At 47.0% G+C, this 16,637-nt stretch overlaps 2 protein-coding genes across 2 annotated transcripts in view; both read left to right on the top strand.

Moving 5' to 3' along the window:
* Positions 1-16,637, top strand: part of JMJD1C (jumonji domain containing 1C) — a 1,023,975-nt gene that overhangs the window by 144,049 nt on the left and 863,289 nt on the right. The window lies entirely within an intron of this gene.
* The window catches only part of LOC142502123 (disintegrin and metalloproteinase domain-containing protein 10-like), a 440,300-nt gene continuing 434,559 nt past the window's right edge, over positions 10,897-16,637 (top strand). Inside the window, exon 1 of the mRNA XM_075612980.1 lies at positions 10,897-11,010. Coding sequence (XP_075469095.1) covers positions 10,926-11,010 — 85 coding nt within the window. The 5' untranslated portion in view covers positions 10,897-10,925. The remainder of the gene's footprint in view (positions 11,011-16,637) is intronic.

Genomic DNA, 16,637 nt, shown 5'->3' with positions numbered 1-16,637 from the left:
TTCTCCATGCAGTGAGAAACATCGGAGAGGCATGGAATGAGGTGAAACAATCCAATTTAAATGGAGTTTGGTGTAATTTGTTCCCTGATTTTGTGTCTGATGTCCAAGGCCTTACAGAGACTGTTGCAGAAGTTACAGAAACTGTTGTGCAAATGGCCAGAGATCTCAACTTGGAGGTGGAAACCGAGGATATTGAGGAGTTGCTCGCCTCACATTCTAACGAGTTGAGCAATGAAGACCTCATGCAATTAGAAGAGCAAAAAATTGCTGAAGAGGAGGCCCACCAATCTGCTGATGCGGCACAGCCACAGCCACGTAAATCATTGTGAAGCAAAATGTTGGCTGCGGCATTCATGCACATTGATAGCGCACTGGCCATATTTGAGGACAATGACCCTAACATTGAACGGAGTTCAACAGTCAGTCGTGGGGTGTCTAACCAAATCAGCTGCTATAGAGAGATCTACACGCAGAAAAGGAAAGGATCTGTCCAGACTTCAATGAAGAGATTCTTCAAGAGGCCGAAACCTTCAACTCCACCTACATCACCTCCAAAAAGTCCGTTGTCTGTTGAACATCCCCCCCCCAATCATCTTCCTCCAATAATTAATGTGTTTTTTTTTGCTCATGTACATTTCTGTACAGAATACAGCATAGTTTTATTTTTATAGTTTTATTTTACAGTTCTGGAATCAATAAATATAATGGTTCCATCATAATCTATGTGTGTGCTGCATATCTTATTGCTTGAGTAACATTTTCTGTGTATTTTAGCATTAAAAATGCCTTCAGGAACGGAACGTTTGATTTAAACAGTGTTCCTATGGGAAAACGGGTTTCGCTTTACGACGCTTCGCTATCCGACGCCATTTTGAGTAACGCATTGCGTCGGATAACCTAGGACCGCCTGTATTTGGTTGTGATATCCAATGTCTAATTTGAGAATATTGAAATCTACTATTCTGGCACCCTCCAGACTCCCATGGGTCATACAAATCTGAGGCCAATGTAGGAGTAAATTCCGGATTTTGCAATATTGGAATCCGAGGAGAAGGAAAAGAAGATAATTTGCATTTCCTGAATGTTGAGTCCCATATCTCAGAGTATATAAGAATAAGAATGCCACTGTAGAAGATCCTTTTATATATCCTTAAGAAGATTTGGAAAGTTATGTACCATATGACAGGCTTTAAAAATAATAATACTAAGGACGGCCTTCATCCTGGCAAGGGTAAATACAACTTCAATTTACTATATGCTGGCTGGGTCATGTTTTGGTTATGTTTTATTGTTTAATGGGCAAATGTGCTATTCTCCAGATATGGATAAAAGGATTTTTGCCCATTAGTGTCCTGTATGTGTTGGGGGGTGGCGGGGGTGGCGGGGGTGGGCTGGGGATTGGGTGGTAGATTGCTAAATTTATTCTATTGATGTTTGTATTGTAATGTTTTTTGGGGGTAGAGGAGGTGGGTGAAGGGGGAAGTTGCCCCAGGGTGGGTTGTTGAAAGGGGTTAACCCTTTCATTACCATAGCGGCTACTACTGCTAAGGTAATGGTGTTAACCCCTCCCGCAACATTCCCGTAACCACCCACCCTGGGGTAACTACCCTGTTTACTCACCCCCTCTACCCTCAATAAACCAGGTACTCTGGCTTAATCCCTTCATTGTCTTAGTGGCTAGCTGCTAAGGTAATGAACCTGCTTTTTATTTTAATCACACAGTAATGTAGCAGGGGGTCTCCGGAGCTGAATCATATTAATTTCAGGTCCGGGACCCCCTGCTTCCCGAGTTACAGGCCCTAGTATAGGGTGCCGGTATCCCCCTGCTTTGTTTTAATTTAAACATGGCGGGGATTCCGGCACCCCATAACCAGCTGCATTCAATCTGAACTCCTCTGTCTATTTCTGCGTCGCTCCAAAGGCAAAAACCTGATGGGGTTCCCCAAGAGCTGCTCCCCTCTGAACATAATACCCTTTTATCATACTCCCCCCTAGATGAGATGGGGGGTACACTCCTTGCTGGTTACCTTAAGGGGTCTGGGTGCTGCAACCTGCTGGCAACAGGAGGGCTGAGGGCTCCGCGGTGATGTGGGGAGAGCCAGGACAGGGAACAGGGGGACAGATTACCTTGATCTCTTGATGCTGCAGTGCCTCCAGCCAGTGAGGATCTCCTGTTGATTTTCAGGGGATGGACCCCCACTGACACTCCTTCATAACCAGAGACATGAATCCACACAGCAATGTCTTTTCTCTCTCTTTATTCAGCAGACTCCATCACAGAGTAACACTTCTCTCCTGCAATACTCATCATCATTTCTGCTTCTTACTCTCTTGGTCTATGCGGCATGATACCCCCTCCCTTCCCCTGGTATCATGGGGGAAGGGAGAGACAGTTTCTTCATAAGACCTCTTCTCTCTAACTCTCTCTCTGGTCTAACTGATCTAACTAATTTAGGAGGCATGTCCCAATTTGAACATCCTTGGGGAGTGTCTCTAACTCTGACTCATTACAAGCCAGAGCCAGATACAGATTGGCCCACACACAGCAGGGGGTGTTCCAACCAATATCCACCCCTTAGATTGACAGCCTCAGATTTGCCAGGCCCACCCTCGAATATTGATACAACATTCAAGGCTGAAATACACATACAGGCCAAATAATGGATTTAACCTTTCCACTGCCTGCACTAACAGGACTGACAGAGGAAAGGCCCAGAAACAGAAGTAACTGCTGGGAGGCTATGTTACACACATAACCAGCGTGCTAAGGGTTACTCTCTGCATTTGCTTACTGCTGTGTTTCGTCAGCCTCACCCTCTGGAATGCTAATGCCCCATGAGGACAAAGGACTCTGAAACCACAGCTAGATTCAATCTGAACCCCCTCAGTCTACATCTGCGTTGCCCCAAAGGCGGACAGCCTTTGGCACAGCCAAAGGGTGTGAGCCTGTTTGTTGCCATTCTCTGATGTTTGTTAATGCTAAGATTGCTATATTTCAATCTGAAACTCACCAGACCTTTTATCCCCTGTACAAAATTTTCCAACTCGAACTGTCCATGAAATGTCTGTGAATTGACTGTATAACCTCTGTTCATTTAATGTAATCATATATTGTTATAACTCTGTGCCCAGGACATACTTGAATACGAGAGGTAACGCTCAATGTATTACATCCTGGTAAAACATTTTATAAATAAATACAATCATTTTGGCAGACGACAACTTTCTCGTGCATACACATTACATGGTCTGATGCATACAAAGGTTATTGAGCATCTCTACAAGCCATCCCATCGGCTTTCCCTGTGTTTTTTTTTTTTTACCACTAATCTATTCCTTTAGTCATAAAGAAACAGATGGTTCATTCTTTAACAAGCTGGGCCGTCCCTTTAAATATCAGCATTTCCAAGTCTCCTTTGCTTACTGCTAAATCAGAATTCACCACCAATTTCTCCTTCACTTTAGCATGTTCTTCTTTTTAGTATGGGCCTCCTAATCTCTGTCCTACACATTATACGTGTAGCCCTGGGCCCCATCAGGTCCTGGAGACCCCCCTCCCTTTGAGCAGCCCGATCGCGGGTGCCGCCGGAGCCAGCGACGGACCCGACGGCTGTTTCCAAGGGTGGGGGCCGAAGCAAGGAGTAGTGCTCTGCCTCCGCGAGCAAGCCGGTTGCCGGGGACGCGATCGGGCCGTCGCTAGGGCCGCGGTCGCGTCTCTAAGGACCCGGCGGCTTGGGAAGCAGGGCGCCGCCATCGCGACGCGTGTTGCGCATGCGCAGGGACCCGATAGCGCGGAAGGCCCCCAGAGAAGTCGCGCGAGAGCAGGGAAAGCCCAGGGGAGGTTAGGGCAGCCCGAGAAAGCTTGCGCAAGTGCAGTGCAGGGTAGGAAAAGCCCGCGAAGCCCTAGCCTACCAGTGAAGGCTCTGAGCTGGGACTACAGATCCCAAGAGCCTTTGCGCGCCCCATATGATGCCAGGGAGCCAATAGGGCTTAAGCTGTCCCTGCAAAAGAGATACATTTGGCGGGCTTGGAGCACGTTAGGTGTTAGTCAGAGACCGGAGCAGCCCAGGGAAGGAGGTAGGGTACAGGAGTCCAGGACTCACTGTACTAGGCCAGCACCCCCAGGGTCTGAGGTAGCTAAGTATCCTCTGAGAGAGAGTGTTGCCAGGGACTGCTCTAGAGAGAGGGACCCTGTCACTCAGGTTAGTCCGTTGGAGCAGGGGAGCTGTGAGGGAAGGAAGGGTGCGGGGAGCGTGTGCAGCTCCTGCGGCCCTGTAGGTACCCACACCCCAGGATAGGCCCCAACCCCCCACTAGGGTAGTGGGTAATTGCTGAGGGAGGCCCAAGATAGGGATGCTGCCCTTCGTTTAGAGTGCTGCCTTGTCAGAGTCACGGCTGTCAGTGCGGTGAGGTTTGACAGGCAGGCACCTTGTTGCGCAGCACGTTGGCTGCCAACATCCAGTGAGTCACAGCTTGTTGCTGCAGGCACTGGGATTAGTGAGGCTTAGGGGACTTGGAGAGTTAGGGGAGTGGGACAGGTCATTAGGCCCCTAGGAGTTTCCCCAAAGCCACTACAGGTTGCTGTGCTATAGGGACGGCCTATAGTATAGTGCGTGCCACTTAGATAGATAGGGACACAGCGGCTGCTGCTGTTCCTGTGAAGCGGTTCGGACCCACGTTAGGGTCCGCAGAGACTATTCCAGAGTGGGACCGCTCTGACGGTCCACGTGCCAGGAGTTCGGTTGGAGGATCAGAAGGAGGCATCGCCCGACTGATCCTTTGTGAAGTATTGCTGACCCGCAGGTATCTACAATACATAAGTCACAGAAAAAAGGAATAGGTGCAAAACAGCGCTAGGGATACTGATGAATAAATGTTCAGGCAGCCAGGTGAATGACTGGTGGTACAACCAGTCAGGGAAACAGATGAAACAAAGGGGTTAACCGGCGCCAAAGAGGGTAAATACCAGTCCTGTTGTGACAGTCCAAATACAGTCCTTGGGATGATGAATGGTGATGATTCTCACCTCAGCAGTGCATATGTGAAAAAAGAGAAAGAGAAATAATAGTGCAGTAAATCAACACAAGGGGGGGGGGGGGGTGATCACAGATATTGACAAAAAACAACAAACAAGACATACAAACATATAACACTAGCACGGCCTAAATATTAATAAAAAGCATATTTATTGATGTGGAAATGTGCATAAACCGCATCCGGAGGGGTAAAATTGCAACCCTACTTACAAAATGCTGGAAAGGTACAGGCAGATCTGCTGTATGCAGCTGGGCTCTCAAGATGGCGACCGGAGCACTTGTGCTTGCGTCCTCACGTGACTAGGAAGCCAGGCAGATGACTCAGATGACGAGGCCTCTGGGCGGACGTGACGTCACCCCCGTTGTGTATTCTCCACCGGCTCACAGGACTCCAGTCCTCCAGTCCTCATCAGCAGCCGCAATATCGCCGTACCTCGGTTCAAAACACTAGTTGGAGACTGCAGAGTTTCTCCTTTGGAACTGCAGACTTCACCACACTGGAACACTCTAAAAACTTGAAACTTCCCCTACAATACATAAGTGCACCACCGGGCCCTTAGCTTAATTGTGACTGCGCAGTCACCCATTGACTCTCTGCAAGAGTGCGGGACATTGGGTGGGGTTCTTTGGACACTGGGTGGGATAACCTGGTGTTGGGGAAGCGTCCTGCGAGACGTCACGGTTAGTGTCTCCTCGTGAGAGGGACACAGGTTATTATCAATGTGAGGTGTCATATGCATGTTAGTAAAAGGTTATGGTTAATATACATGCGGTCTATGTAATTATTGTGTTGTCCTGCGAGGAACCACTCCCCCTCTGGTGGGAGCCATCGCAGGTGGAGGCGCTGCACCGAATGTAAGTGGTTGTCCATAGTATAATTGCCCCAGGTTCCCCGTGGCGGAAGCTCAGCCCTCCTGTGAGCCAACAGGTATAGCACCAAATACCGAGTAACACTATATGTTCCTGCACCCACACAGTATAATCTGCGATTGGGGGGGGGGAAACCCGTTACATTTGGAGGCGCTGCTGAGATAGACCTGGGGTGCCCTGTGTTTTTTTCCAAATTGTCCAAGCCCTATTTTTATCATGGTTGTAAAGTCCTGACACGAGGTCCACGACTGGGCCATGGTGCCACCGATCCACACGCTTGCGGTGTGCTGTGTCCCTGTAGATATTCCGTCGCCAGATATACGAGTGGCCCTGGGGCAAAACCCTCATCTCCGGGGAGCTGCCCCCATAGCCGTGGTAGATTTACACCTGGAGGACGAGAAGTATTGCTCCACGTTAGTGAGTTTCGGGCAAGATATAAATGAAGGCCAAGGTCCGTCCAGCTTGTGGTTGGACCACTCGGCCGGTTCAGGATGTCCTGTAGTGTACCCTGAACTGCCAAAACAGGAGAGCGCACGTGCTGCTGACTGCACGCCGGCACAGGAAATTATTGCAACAATCTGTCCGGGTTTGGTGCGAAAACCGAAGCCTCACCCCCGCCAACTATGTGACACAGTGCAGAGCCAGAATCATTCCTTGAAGGAGTGTGCTGCCCCTCTAGAGTCCACCAGGGGGAGCGAGTGTTTGGAGCAGCAGTCACCAACTTCTGTTCCCCCTAAAGCGAACACCGAATGCAGAGATACACACCATCGGATGTATAGAGTCATACGGGTCCCAAAGTTTGAATTGCCCCTGGTGGTATGCCCGTGTGTAGTAGACGACTGGAAGGTGACTGGTGGCTGGACCGACAAGTTATCCACATTACCATTGGCGCTAACGATGACAGTGGTAGATGGGGAAGGATGCCTACACGGCTGTTTGAGCAGTTGCGATTGCCCCGTCGGTGAATTGACAAGGGGGCCCCAGTGTGCCGACTGCGGGGCACAGTTCATGAAGCCAGTGCCGCTGCAGGCGGCAGAACCCGCAGAGGAAGCCAGGGTCGACGTTAATACTGAGCCGGTCAGTATAGCTAACCCGTCTACCCCTCTCATAGACATTTCGGAGGGCCAGTGCGCCCAAGTGAACTTTCTAGATCCGGTTCCTGAGCAGGACCCACAGAACCCAGTCCAGCCAGCTATGGAGCCGAGCGAACCAATGGAGGATACAGAGGAATCACAGGGTAAGGTGTCTATACTCCCATCTTCTTTTAGTGACCAATAACTTGTGGTGATGCGCCTGCCGGCGGACCACTATAGTGAAATCAGCGAACACACTATCTCGGCGGATACAGAGCCTGCTGTGGGCCCGTGTGCCCTAGAGGAAGTGTATCCCGATGTTGCAGACCCTGCTGTGGGCCCGTGTGCCCTACAATGGCCTGTCCGGCGTATTCCTATGGTACCATCGGTCCTAGAATGGGGACCCGTACCGATCGACGACAAGGGTGAGTTGACTGCCCCAGGGGTGTTGGGGGTGAGCCTCCAGGTGACCGTGGAGCACGATGGCTCCTTAAATCTGGTCACCCGGGCGAAGGGCTCCCCTCTGCATCGCGTCCTGGCGGAGGTGTCCTCCTTAGACGGTAGCTGTCCAGTGGTGCGAGTGGACCAGTACCCACCGCCTATCGTCCCAGATGAAGAGAAACCCATCGCAAGCCAGCCGAGTGGTAAGGAACCCCCTTGCTCCCCACAGGCTCCGATGGAGGTGGCCGTGAAGAAGGCCAGAGTTACGGCTCCTGAGCGGAATGTGAGCCCGTATGCTCAGACCCAAATGGTCCCAGGACTGGGATCCAACGCTCCCGAGTTTCAAGCCAGTGAGTGGACTGTCCCAGAAGTGTTGTGGACAGATCCCGATACAGCCGAGGTGGGAACTGACAGCGTCCCCGAGGACCTGTTGGCCACCGTGAATCACCACAGTGGTAAGGTATCTACCCTTTACCCCCTGTCAGGTGAAACAGAGACGTTGTTCTTTTTTCGCTTCCCAGTGGAAGCCTCACAAGTCCGTAGGGACAAGGACTGTGTAGTGAAAAATTTCTCCTTTAAGCCCAAAAAGGAGCGCCCCATTCGTCAGGTAGTGGACCGCGGGAAAGGTCCTGGCCTCCTGGTCTACCGCATCCAAGCCGCAGATGACCGGGTAAGGGCCTGCGTAAGAGACATGGTGCTATTCCGTCCACCAGGGGAGGAAGTAGCGAAGAACCAGTGACTGTTGCCCTCAGGTGTGCTCTCCAAGAGATTTTCCTAGGGGAGGCTCACGGACGCAAAAGTGAGGTACCCCCACATGATCCGTTAGGGGCACCCCACAAATGGTCTCAGCTAGTCTCAGGTATCATTGGGTGGGAATTGCCATGTAACCTGATGTGTAAAGTCGACATGATAAGTTGTATTTTCTATGCACTGCATTTTGATTATATAACACTTATGCCGATTGACGTCGTTCCCCAAGCGGGGACGTTGGGTTTTTCACCAGGGGGAGAGTGTATCCCTGGGCCCCATCAGGTCCTGGAGACCCCCCTCCCTTGGAGCAGCCCGATCGCGGGTGCCGCCGGAGCCAGCGACGGACCCGACGGCTGTTTCCAAGGGTGGGGGCCGAAGCAGGGAGTAGTGCTCTGCCTCCGCGAGTGGGCCGGTTGCCGGGGACGCGATCGGGCCATCGCTAGGGCCGTGGTCGCGTCTCTAAGTACCCGGCGGCTTGGGAAGCAGGGCGCCGCCATTGCGATGCGTGTTGCGCATGCGCAGGGACCCAATAGCGCGGAAGGCCCCCAGAGAAGTCGTGCGAGAGCAGGGAAAGCCCAGGGGAGGTTAGGGCAGCCCGAGAAAGCTTGCGCAAGCGCAGTGCAGGGTAGGAAAAGCCCGCGAAGCCCTAGCCTACCAGGGAAGGCTCTGAGCTGGGACTACAGATCCCAAGAGCCTTTGCGCGCCCCATGTGATGCCAGGGAGCCAATAGGGCTTAAGCTGTCCCTGCAAAAGAGATACATTTGGCAGGCTTGGAGCACGTTAGGTGTTAGTCAGAGACCGGAGCAGCCCAGGGAAGGAGGTAGGGTACAGGAGTCCAGGACTCACTGTACTAGGCCAGCACCCCCAGGGTCTGAAGTAGCTAAGTATCCTCTGAGAGAGAGTGTTGCCAGGGACTGCTCTAGAGAGAGGGACCCTGTCACTCAGGTTAGTCCGTTGGAGCAGGGGAGCTGTGAGGGAAGGAAGGGTGCGGGGAGCGCGTGCAGCTCCTGCGGCCCTGTAGGTACCCACACCCCAGGTAGGCCCCAACCCCCCACTAGGGTAGTGGGTAATTGCTGAGGGAGGCCCAAGATAGGGACGCTGCCCTTAGTTTAGAGTGCTGCCTTGTCAGAGTCACGGCTGTCAGTGCGGTGAGGTCTGACAGGCAGGCACCTTGTTGCGCAGCACGTTGGCTGCCAACATCCAGTGGGTCACAGCTTGTTGCAGCAGGTGCTGGGATTAGTGAGGCTTAGGGGACTTGGAGAGTTAGGGGAGTGGGACAGGTCATTAACCCCTGTAGGCCCCTAGGAGTTTCCCCAAAGCCACTACAGGTTGCTGTGCTATAGGGACGGCCTATAGTATAGTGCGTGCCACTTAGATAGATAGGGACACAGCGGCTGCTGCTGTTCCTGTGAAGCGGTTCGGACCCACGTTAGGGTCCGTAGAGACTATTCCAGAGTGGGACTGCCCTGACGGTCCACGTGCCAGGAGTTCGGTTGGAGGATCAGAAGGAGGCATCGCCCAACCGATCCTTTGTGAAGTATTGCTGACCCGAGCACCGGAGTGCTCGGCAGGTATCTACAATACATAAGTGCACCACCGGGCCCTTAGCTTAATTGTGACTGCGCAGTCACCCATTGACTCTCTGCAAGAGTGCGGGACATTGGGTGGAGTTCTTTGGACACTGGGTGGGATCACCTGGTGTTGGGGAAGCGTCCTGCGAGACGTCACGGTTAGTGTCTCCTCGTGAGAGGGACACAGGTTATTATCAATGTGAGGTGTCATATGCATGTTAGTAAAAGGTTATGGTTAATATACATGCTGTCTATGTAATTATTGTGTTGTCCTGCGCGGAACCACTCCCCCTCTGGTGGGAGCCATCGCAGGTGGAGGCGCTGCACCGAATGTAAGTGGTTGTCCATAGTATAATTGCCCCAGGTTCCCCGTGGCGGAAGCTAAGCCCTCCTGTGAGCCAACAGGTATAGCACCAAATACCGAGTAACACTATATGTTCCTGCACCCACACAGTATAATCTGCGATTGGGGGTGGGGGGGAAACCCATTACATACGTTAGGTTAGTAAGCCAAAGTTCCAACTCATCCAATTGCTACCAATCATAACCCACACCCATCCGCGACAACTGCACGTAAATTACATTTTTGCATGTGAAAAAATTATTTATTAGAGACTCCCATGTAACTGGTCCAAAAAATAAAAAAAGTCTGTGTAAAGGCAAATAAAACTTGTATGCATTTTTATGCCTCAAAATGTAAGAAGCTTGTCAGTAAGCAAAAGTTTCAACTCAACCAGTCGTTAGCAACCATAACCTGCATGCACGTGCCACAACTGCATGTAATTACATTTTAGCACATAGAAATCTTGACGAAAACATTTTTAGTTATTTGAGAAACATGTTACATTTTATTTTTCTCTAGAAGACTATCAAAACTGTCTCAGAAAGCAGATTGTTTTTTTGGGGCGAGGAATATTTAATAGACCAGTCCAAGAGATCTAATATTTACTCTGATACCAAGGCATATAAGTTACCTTTGTAAAAACTGCAGCACATATCTTTATTTTTTATTGTAAAAATGCCTAGGTTTGGAAGCAAAACTACTGCTCTTCTGTACTTTATTTTTAATGAAAGCAAATAGTTAAAGGAAACATGTCCATGCAAGTGTAGTCATGGGCTTGACATGTATTGTACATTCCTTAAGCCCTGAAGTGAAGCATTCCCAAGCACACATCAAGTAAAATATGTATCCAGCCAGCACAATGCACTCGCTATATTTTCCTGTTTTTCTGATGGCTGGAATTATTTTCATAAAAGGAGAAGAATCAGGTAGGAGCATTTTATCTTCATTATGTCAGATGCTGTGAGTCTTGCTGATTTGTAGCGAATGTTAATGATTTTTAGTATCTACCATTCCATAGATTTCAGTAAAATCTGACTGATAGAAGTAATTTCTTTTTAAATTAAAATGACATTTTTTTTATTCAGAGCGCTTTAATTTCACACTCTGGAGGTTTACATCTCGGTAATGTAAAATGAAAGCTCTTTCACTGCCAAATAAACATGTAATCCTTTTGCAAAGCAATGAGTTGCATGATTCAAACAGCAAATGGGTTAAAAATTGTGTTAAATTATCCCTTTACTGCCAGAGAGGCCTTCTACACATGACACTGCTATTGTAGGCCCCTTTGTCAGCTAAGGGGTTTAAGTGTAATCTTTAGACCTTGATCTTTACTTTTCAACACATTTTTCTTATTTGCTGAAGTGAGTTTTTTTAATACTTGTGGTTTGGTTTTTCAAGAGTGTAATAAGTCCTAGGAGCCTATTCAATAAGTTCAGTCCATTGCCGAGCGACTTTGCATTGTCTTACCGCACTTAAAAACATGTGTATAAAACTGAGGAAGAAGTTTATAAGCGACATGAAAAAATTAAAGTAAATAAGGCACCTGGCCCCGATGGCATACATCCAAGAGTTCTCAAGGAGTTAAGCTCAGAAATAGCCAAACCATTATATTTAATATTCAAGGACTCCATTTCCACAGGCTCAGTACCACAAGATTGGCATAAAGCAGATGTGGTGCCTATATTTAAAAAGGGAGCTAGATCACAACCGGGAAATTACAGACCTGTAAGCCTGACTTCAATAGTGGGGAAACTACTTGAAGGTTTAATACGGGATAATATTCAGGAATACCTAATGGAAAACAAAATTATTAATAATAGTCAGCATGAATTTATGAAGGATAGATCTTGCCAAACTAACCTTATTTGTTTCTTTGAGGAGGTAAGTAGGAATTTAGACCAGGGTAATGCAGTTGATGTGGTCTACTTAGATTTTGCAAAGGCTTTTGATACGGTTTCACACAAGAGGTTGGTGTACAAAATAAAGAAAATTGGACTGGGATGAAACTCATGACTGGACAGTTAATTTAGAGGGTTGTTCTCTTTTTCTGAAGGATCGAACAAATAGAAGGGGAGGTGGAGTATGTTTATATGTTAAACCGGATCTAAAACCTATTATAAGGGATGATGTCTATGAAGGGAATGATGAAAATGTAGAGACTTTGTGGATAGAAATTAGCAGTGGAGGTAAAAGTATAAAGAAAATGTTTGTGGGAATATGCTATAAACCACCAAATATCTGTGAGATTGAGGAAGCTAAAATACTTTTGCAAATGGAGAAGGCATCAAAACTGGGTCATGTTTGCATAATGGGGGATTTTAATTATCCAGACATAGACTGGGGCAATGAGATTAGCGTTACAACAAAAGGGAACAGGTTTTTGGGGGTGCTTAAAGACAATTATATGACCCAAATTATTGCGGAACCAACCAGGAGAGGGGCAGTTCTGGATTTGGTCATATCAAACAATGTAGAAGAAATAACAAATATTCAAGTCCTGTTACATTTGGGTAACAGTGATCATAACATGGTCTCATTTGAAATAAATTATCAAAAAACAGATTACTTGGTTTCAACAAAGACCTTCAACTTTGGAAAGGCAGATTTTAATAAACTGAGGTCTAATCTAGTAGTAATACAATGGGATGATGTTTTTGCAGGGAAAAATGTAGAAGATAAATGGGCAGTCTTTAAAACATTGTTAGAAAAGCACACTTATCAGTGTATACCCTTGGGTAATAAGTATAAAAGAAATAAGTCAAAACCAATGTGGCTAAATAAACAGGTAGGGGAGGAAATGGACAAGAGGAGGAAGGCGTTTAGATTCTTTAAGTCAGAAGGGACAGAGACATCGTATCAGAATTAAAAGGAATGTAACAAAAATTGCAAAAGGGCAATCAAATTAGCAAAAATGGATAATGAAAAAAGGATTGCAATAGAAAGTAAAGTCAACCCTAAAAAAATCTTTAAGTACCTCAATAACAAAAAAATGAGAAAAGAAAATATAGGACCCTTTCAGTGTGAGATGGGTAGGCAGATTATTGGAGATAAGGAAAAAGCTGAGGTATTAAACAAATTCTTTGCCTCTGTGTTTACCAGGGAAGAATCAAGTTCAATAGTTGTGCCGCAGGAGGTAGCCACAACCTCCATATTAATGAACAATTGGTTAATTGAGGAAGAAGTTCATAAGCGACTTGAAAAAATTAAAATTAATAAGGCACCTAGCCCCGATGGCATACATCCAAGAGTTCTCAAGGAGTTAAGCTTAGTAATAGCAAAACCATTATATTTAATATTCAAGGACTCCATTTCCACAGGCTCAGTACCACAAGATTGGCATAAAGCAGATGTGGTGCCTATATTTAAAAAGGGAGCTAGATCACAACCGAGAAATTACAGATCTGTAAGCCTCACTTCAATAGTAGGGAGACTACTTGAAGGTTTAATACGGGATAATATTCAGGAATACCTAATGGAAAATAAAATTATTAGTAATAGTCAGCATGGATTTATGAAGGATAGATCTTGCCAAACTAACCTTATTTGTTTCTTTGAGGAGGTAAGTAGGAATCTAGACCAGGGTAATGCCGTTGATGTGGTCTACTTAGTATTTGCAAAGGCTTTTGATACGGTTTCACACAAGAGGTTGGTGTACAAAATAAAGAAAGTTGGACTCAGTAATAATATATGCACCTGGATTGAAAACTGGTTAAAAGACAGACAACAGAGGGTTGTCATAAATGGAACTTTTTCAGGTTGGGCTAAAGTCATGAGTGGAGTACCTCAGGGATCGGTACTGGGACCCCTGATTTTTAACTTGTTTATTAATGACCTTGAGGTTGGCATCGACAGCAAAGTCTCCATCTTTGCTGATGATACTAAATTGTGTAAGGTAATAGAATCAGAGCAGGGTGTAATTTCTCTTCAGAAGGTCTTGGAGAGACTGGAAACGTGGGCAGGTAAATGGCAGATGAGGTTTAATAGAGATAAATGTTAGGTTATGCATTTGGGATACAAGAGTTAAAAGGCGACTTACAAATTAAATGGAGATATATTGGGGGAATCCTTGATGGAGAAGGATTTAGGAGTGCTTGTAGACAGCAGGCTTAGCAATAGTGCCCAATGTCATGCAGTAGCTGCAAAGGCAAACAAGATCTTATCTTGCATCAAACGGGCAATGGATGGAAGGGAAGTAAACATAATTATGCCAGCTCCGGAGACCTTCTGGCACCAATCCTAAGAAAATACATTATGGAACTAGAGAGAGTGCAGAGAAGAGCCACCAAATTAATAAAGGGGATGGACATTCTAACTTATGAGGAGAGGCTAGCTAAATTAGATTTATTTACATTAGAAAAGAGGTGTCTAAGAGGGGATATGATAACTATATACAAATATATTCAGGGACAATACAAGGAGCTTTCAAAAGAACTATTCATCCCACGGGCAGTACAAAGGACTCAGGGCCATCCCTTAAGGTTGGAGGAAAGGAAATTTCACCAGCAACAAAGGAAAGGTTTCTTTACAGTAAGGGCAGTTAAAATGTGGAATTCATTACCCATGGAGACTGTGATGGCAGATACAATAGATTTGTTCAAAAAAGGTTGGACATCTTTTTAGATGGGAAAGAGATACAGGGATATACCAAATAAGTATACAGGGGAAGGATGTTGATCCAGGGATTAATCTTGGAGTCAGGAAGGAATTCATTTTTTTGTTTGCCTTCCTCTATATCAATAAGTATAGATATAGGATAAAGTATCTGTTGTCTAAATTTAGCATAATGTTGCGGCAGACTTTATTCTAACAAATCACCGGTTTGTCCCTGGCTTGTTCCTGGAATGCGACGCTGTTCACCCGGAGCATGCCGCGTTCCCAGTAAGGGATCATGCCCGGCTGACGCGCGGTTGATGTGTTAATGGATAATGGTTCAGGATTTAATAGGCTGCAATGCTTCGCGTGTCCGCCAGATGGCATAAATTCATGAATTGTAATGCAGTATATATATATATATATTTATATATATACTGTATAACTACAACCCCTATAACCCCTAACATACAGTACTGTACACATACAGTACTGTATATGCACATCAATGATACTATAGGCCGGCGGGGGCGAGATGTGTTTGCAGCAGAGAGAGATCCGCTGCTCTCTCTGCGCAAACATCGGCACATTAAAAATTATTTAAAATACATTTTTATTCATAGTGTAGATGTGCAGGGGGTCTCCGGAGCTGAACCGCATTGGTTTCAGGTCGGGGGACCCCCTGCTTCCCGAGATACAGGCCCCTTTATGAGTTGCCGGTATCCCTCTGCATTTAAAGGTCCCGATCACGTGACCGCGGGATGTAAACCAAGCAGAGGGATACCGGCACCCCCTAAAGGGGCCTGTATCTCGGGGAGCAGGAGGTCCCCGGACCTAAAACCACAGCGGGTCAGCTCCGGAGACACTCTGCACATCTACAGTATAAATAAAACACACACATCAATAAAGAAGCGTTCCTTACCTTTGCGGCTATGTGCTACGGTAACGAAGCAGCATGAATGTATTTTTAATAATATTGTACAGTGAGCAGGGGGTTCCCTGAGCCACAAATCAAAGCTCCTGCACAATATTATTAAAATACAGAAATGCTGCTTCATTACCATAGCTGATAGCCGCTAAGGCAATGTAGTTGTTAACCCACCGTGCCCGCTTTATTGTGGGTAGCGGGGGTGGGTGAAGGGGGTATTTGGCCCTTGGTGTGAGTTTAGGATTTGCGGGGGGGTTGCGGGTGCACTTAACCCCTTCACGACCGTAGCAGTTAATACCGCTACGGTCATGAAGGGTTTAACCCCTCCTGCTACCCCCCGCAAGCCCTAAACAACCACCGTTGGGGCTAATACCCCCTTCACCCACCCGCGCACCCACAATAAAAAAAATTCACACACAGCAGCCGCCCAAAAAAAATAAAAAAAATCTAAATAAATAAATAAATACATGAATATAAATTAATACATTTAAAATACATTTTTATTCACAGTGTAGATGTGCAGGGGGTCTCCGGAGCTGAACCGCATTGGTTTCAGGTCGGGGGACCCCCTGCTTCCCGAGATACAGGCCCCTTTATGAGGTGCCGGTATCCCTCTGCATTTAAAGGTCCCGATCACGTGACCGCGGCATGTAAACAAAGCAGAGGGATACCGGCACCCCATAAAGGGGCCTGTATCTTGGGAAGCAGGGGGTCCCCGGACCTAAAACCACAGAGGTTCAGCTCCGGAGACCCTCTGCACATCTACAGTATAAATAAAACACACACATCAATAACGAATCGTTCCTTACCTTTGCGGCTATGTGCTACGGTAACGAAGCAGCATGAATGTATTTTTAATAATATTGTACAGTGAGCAGGGGGTTCCCTGATCCAGAAATCAAAGCTCCTGCACAATATTATTAAAATACAGAAATGCTGCTTCATTACCATAGCTGATAGGCGCTAAGGCAATGAAGGGTTAAGGCAGAATAGCATGTTTATTGGGGACATTTGCCCCCAATAAACATTGAAATA

The sequence above is a fragment of the Ascaphus truei genome, chromosome 8, assembly GCF_040206685.1.
Source record: "Ascaphus truei isolate aAscTru1 chromosome 8, aAscTru1.hap1, whole genome shotgun sequence".
NCBI lineage: Eukaryota > Metazoa > Chordata > Amphibia > Anura > Ascaphidae > Ascaphus > Ascaphus truei.
Note: the sequence above shows the minus strand (reverse complement) of the source record. Positions and strands in the feature narration are given on the sequence as shown.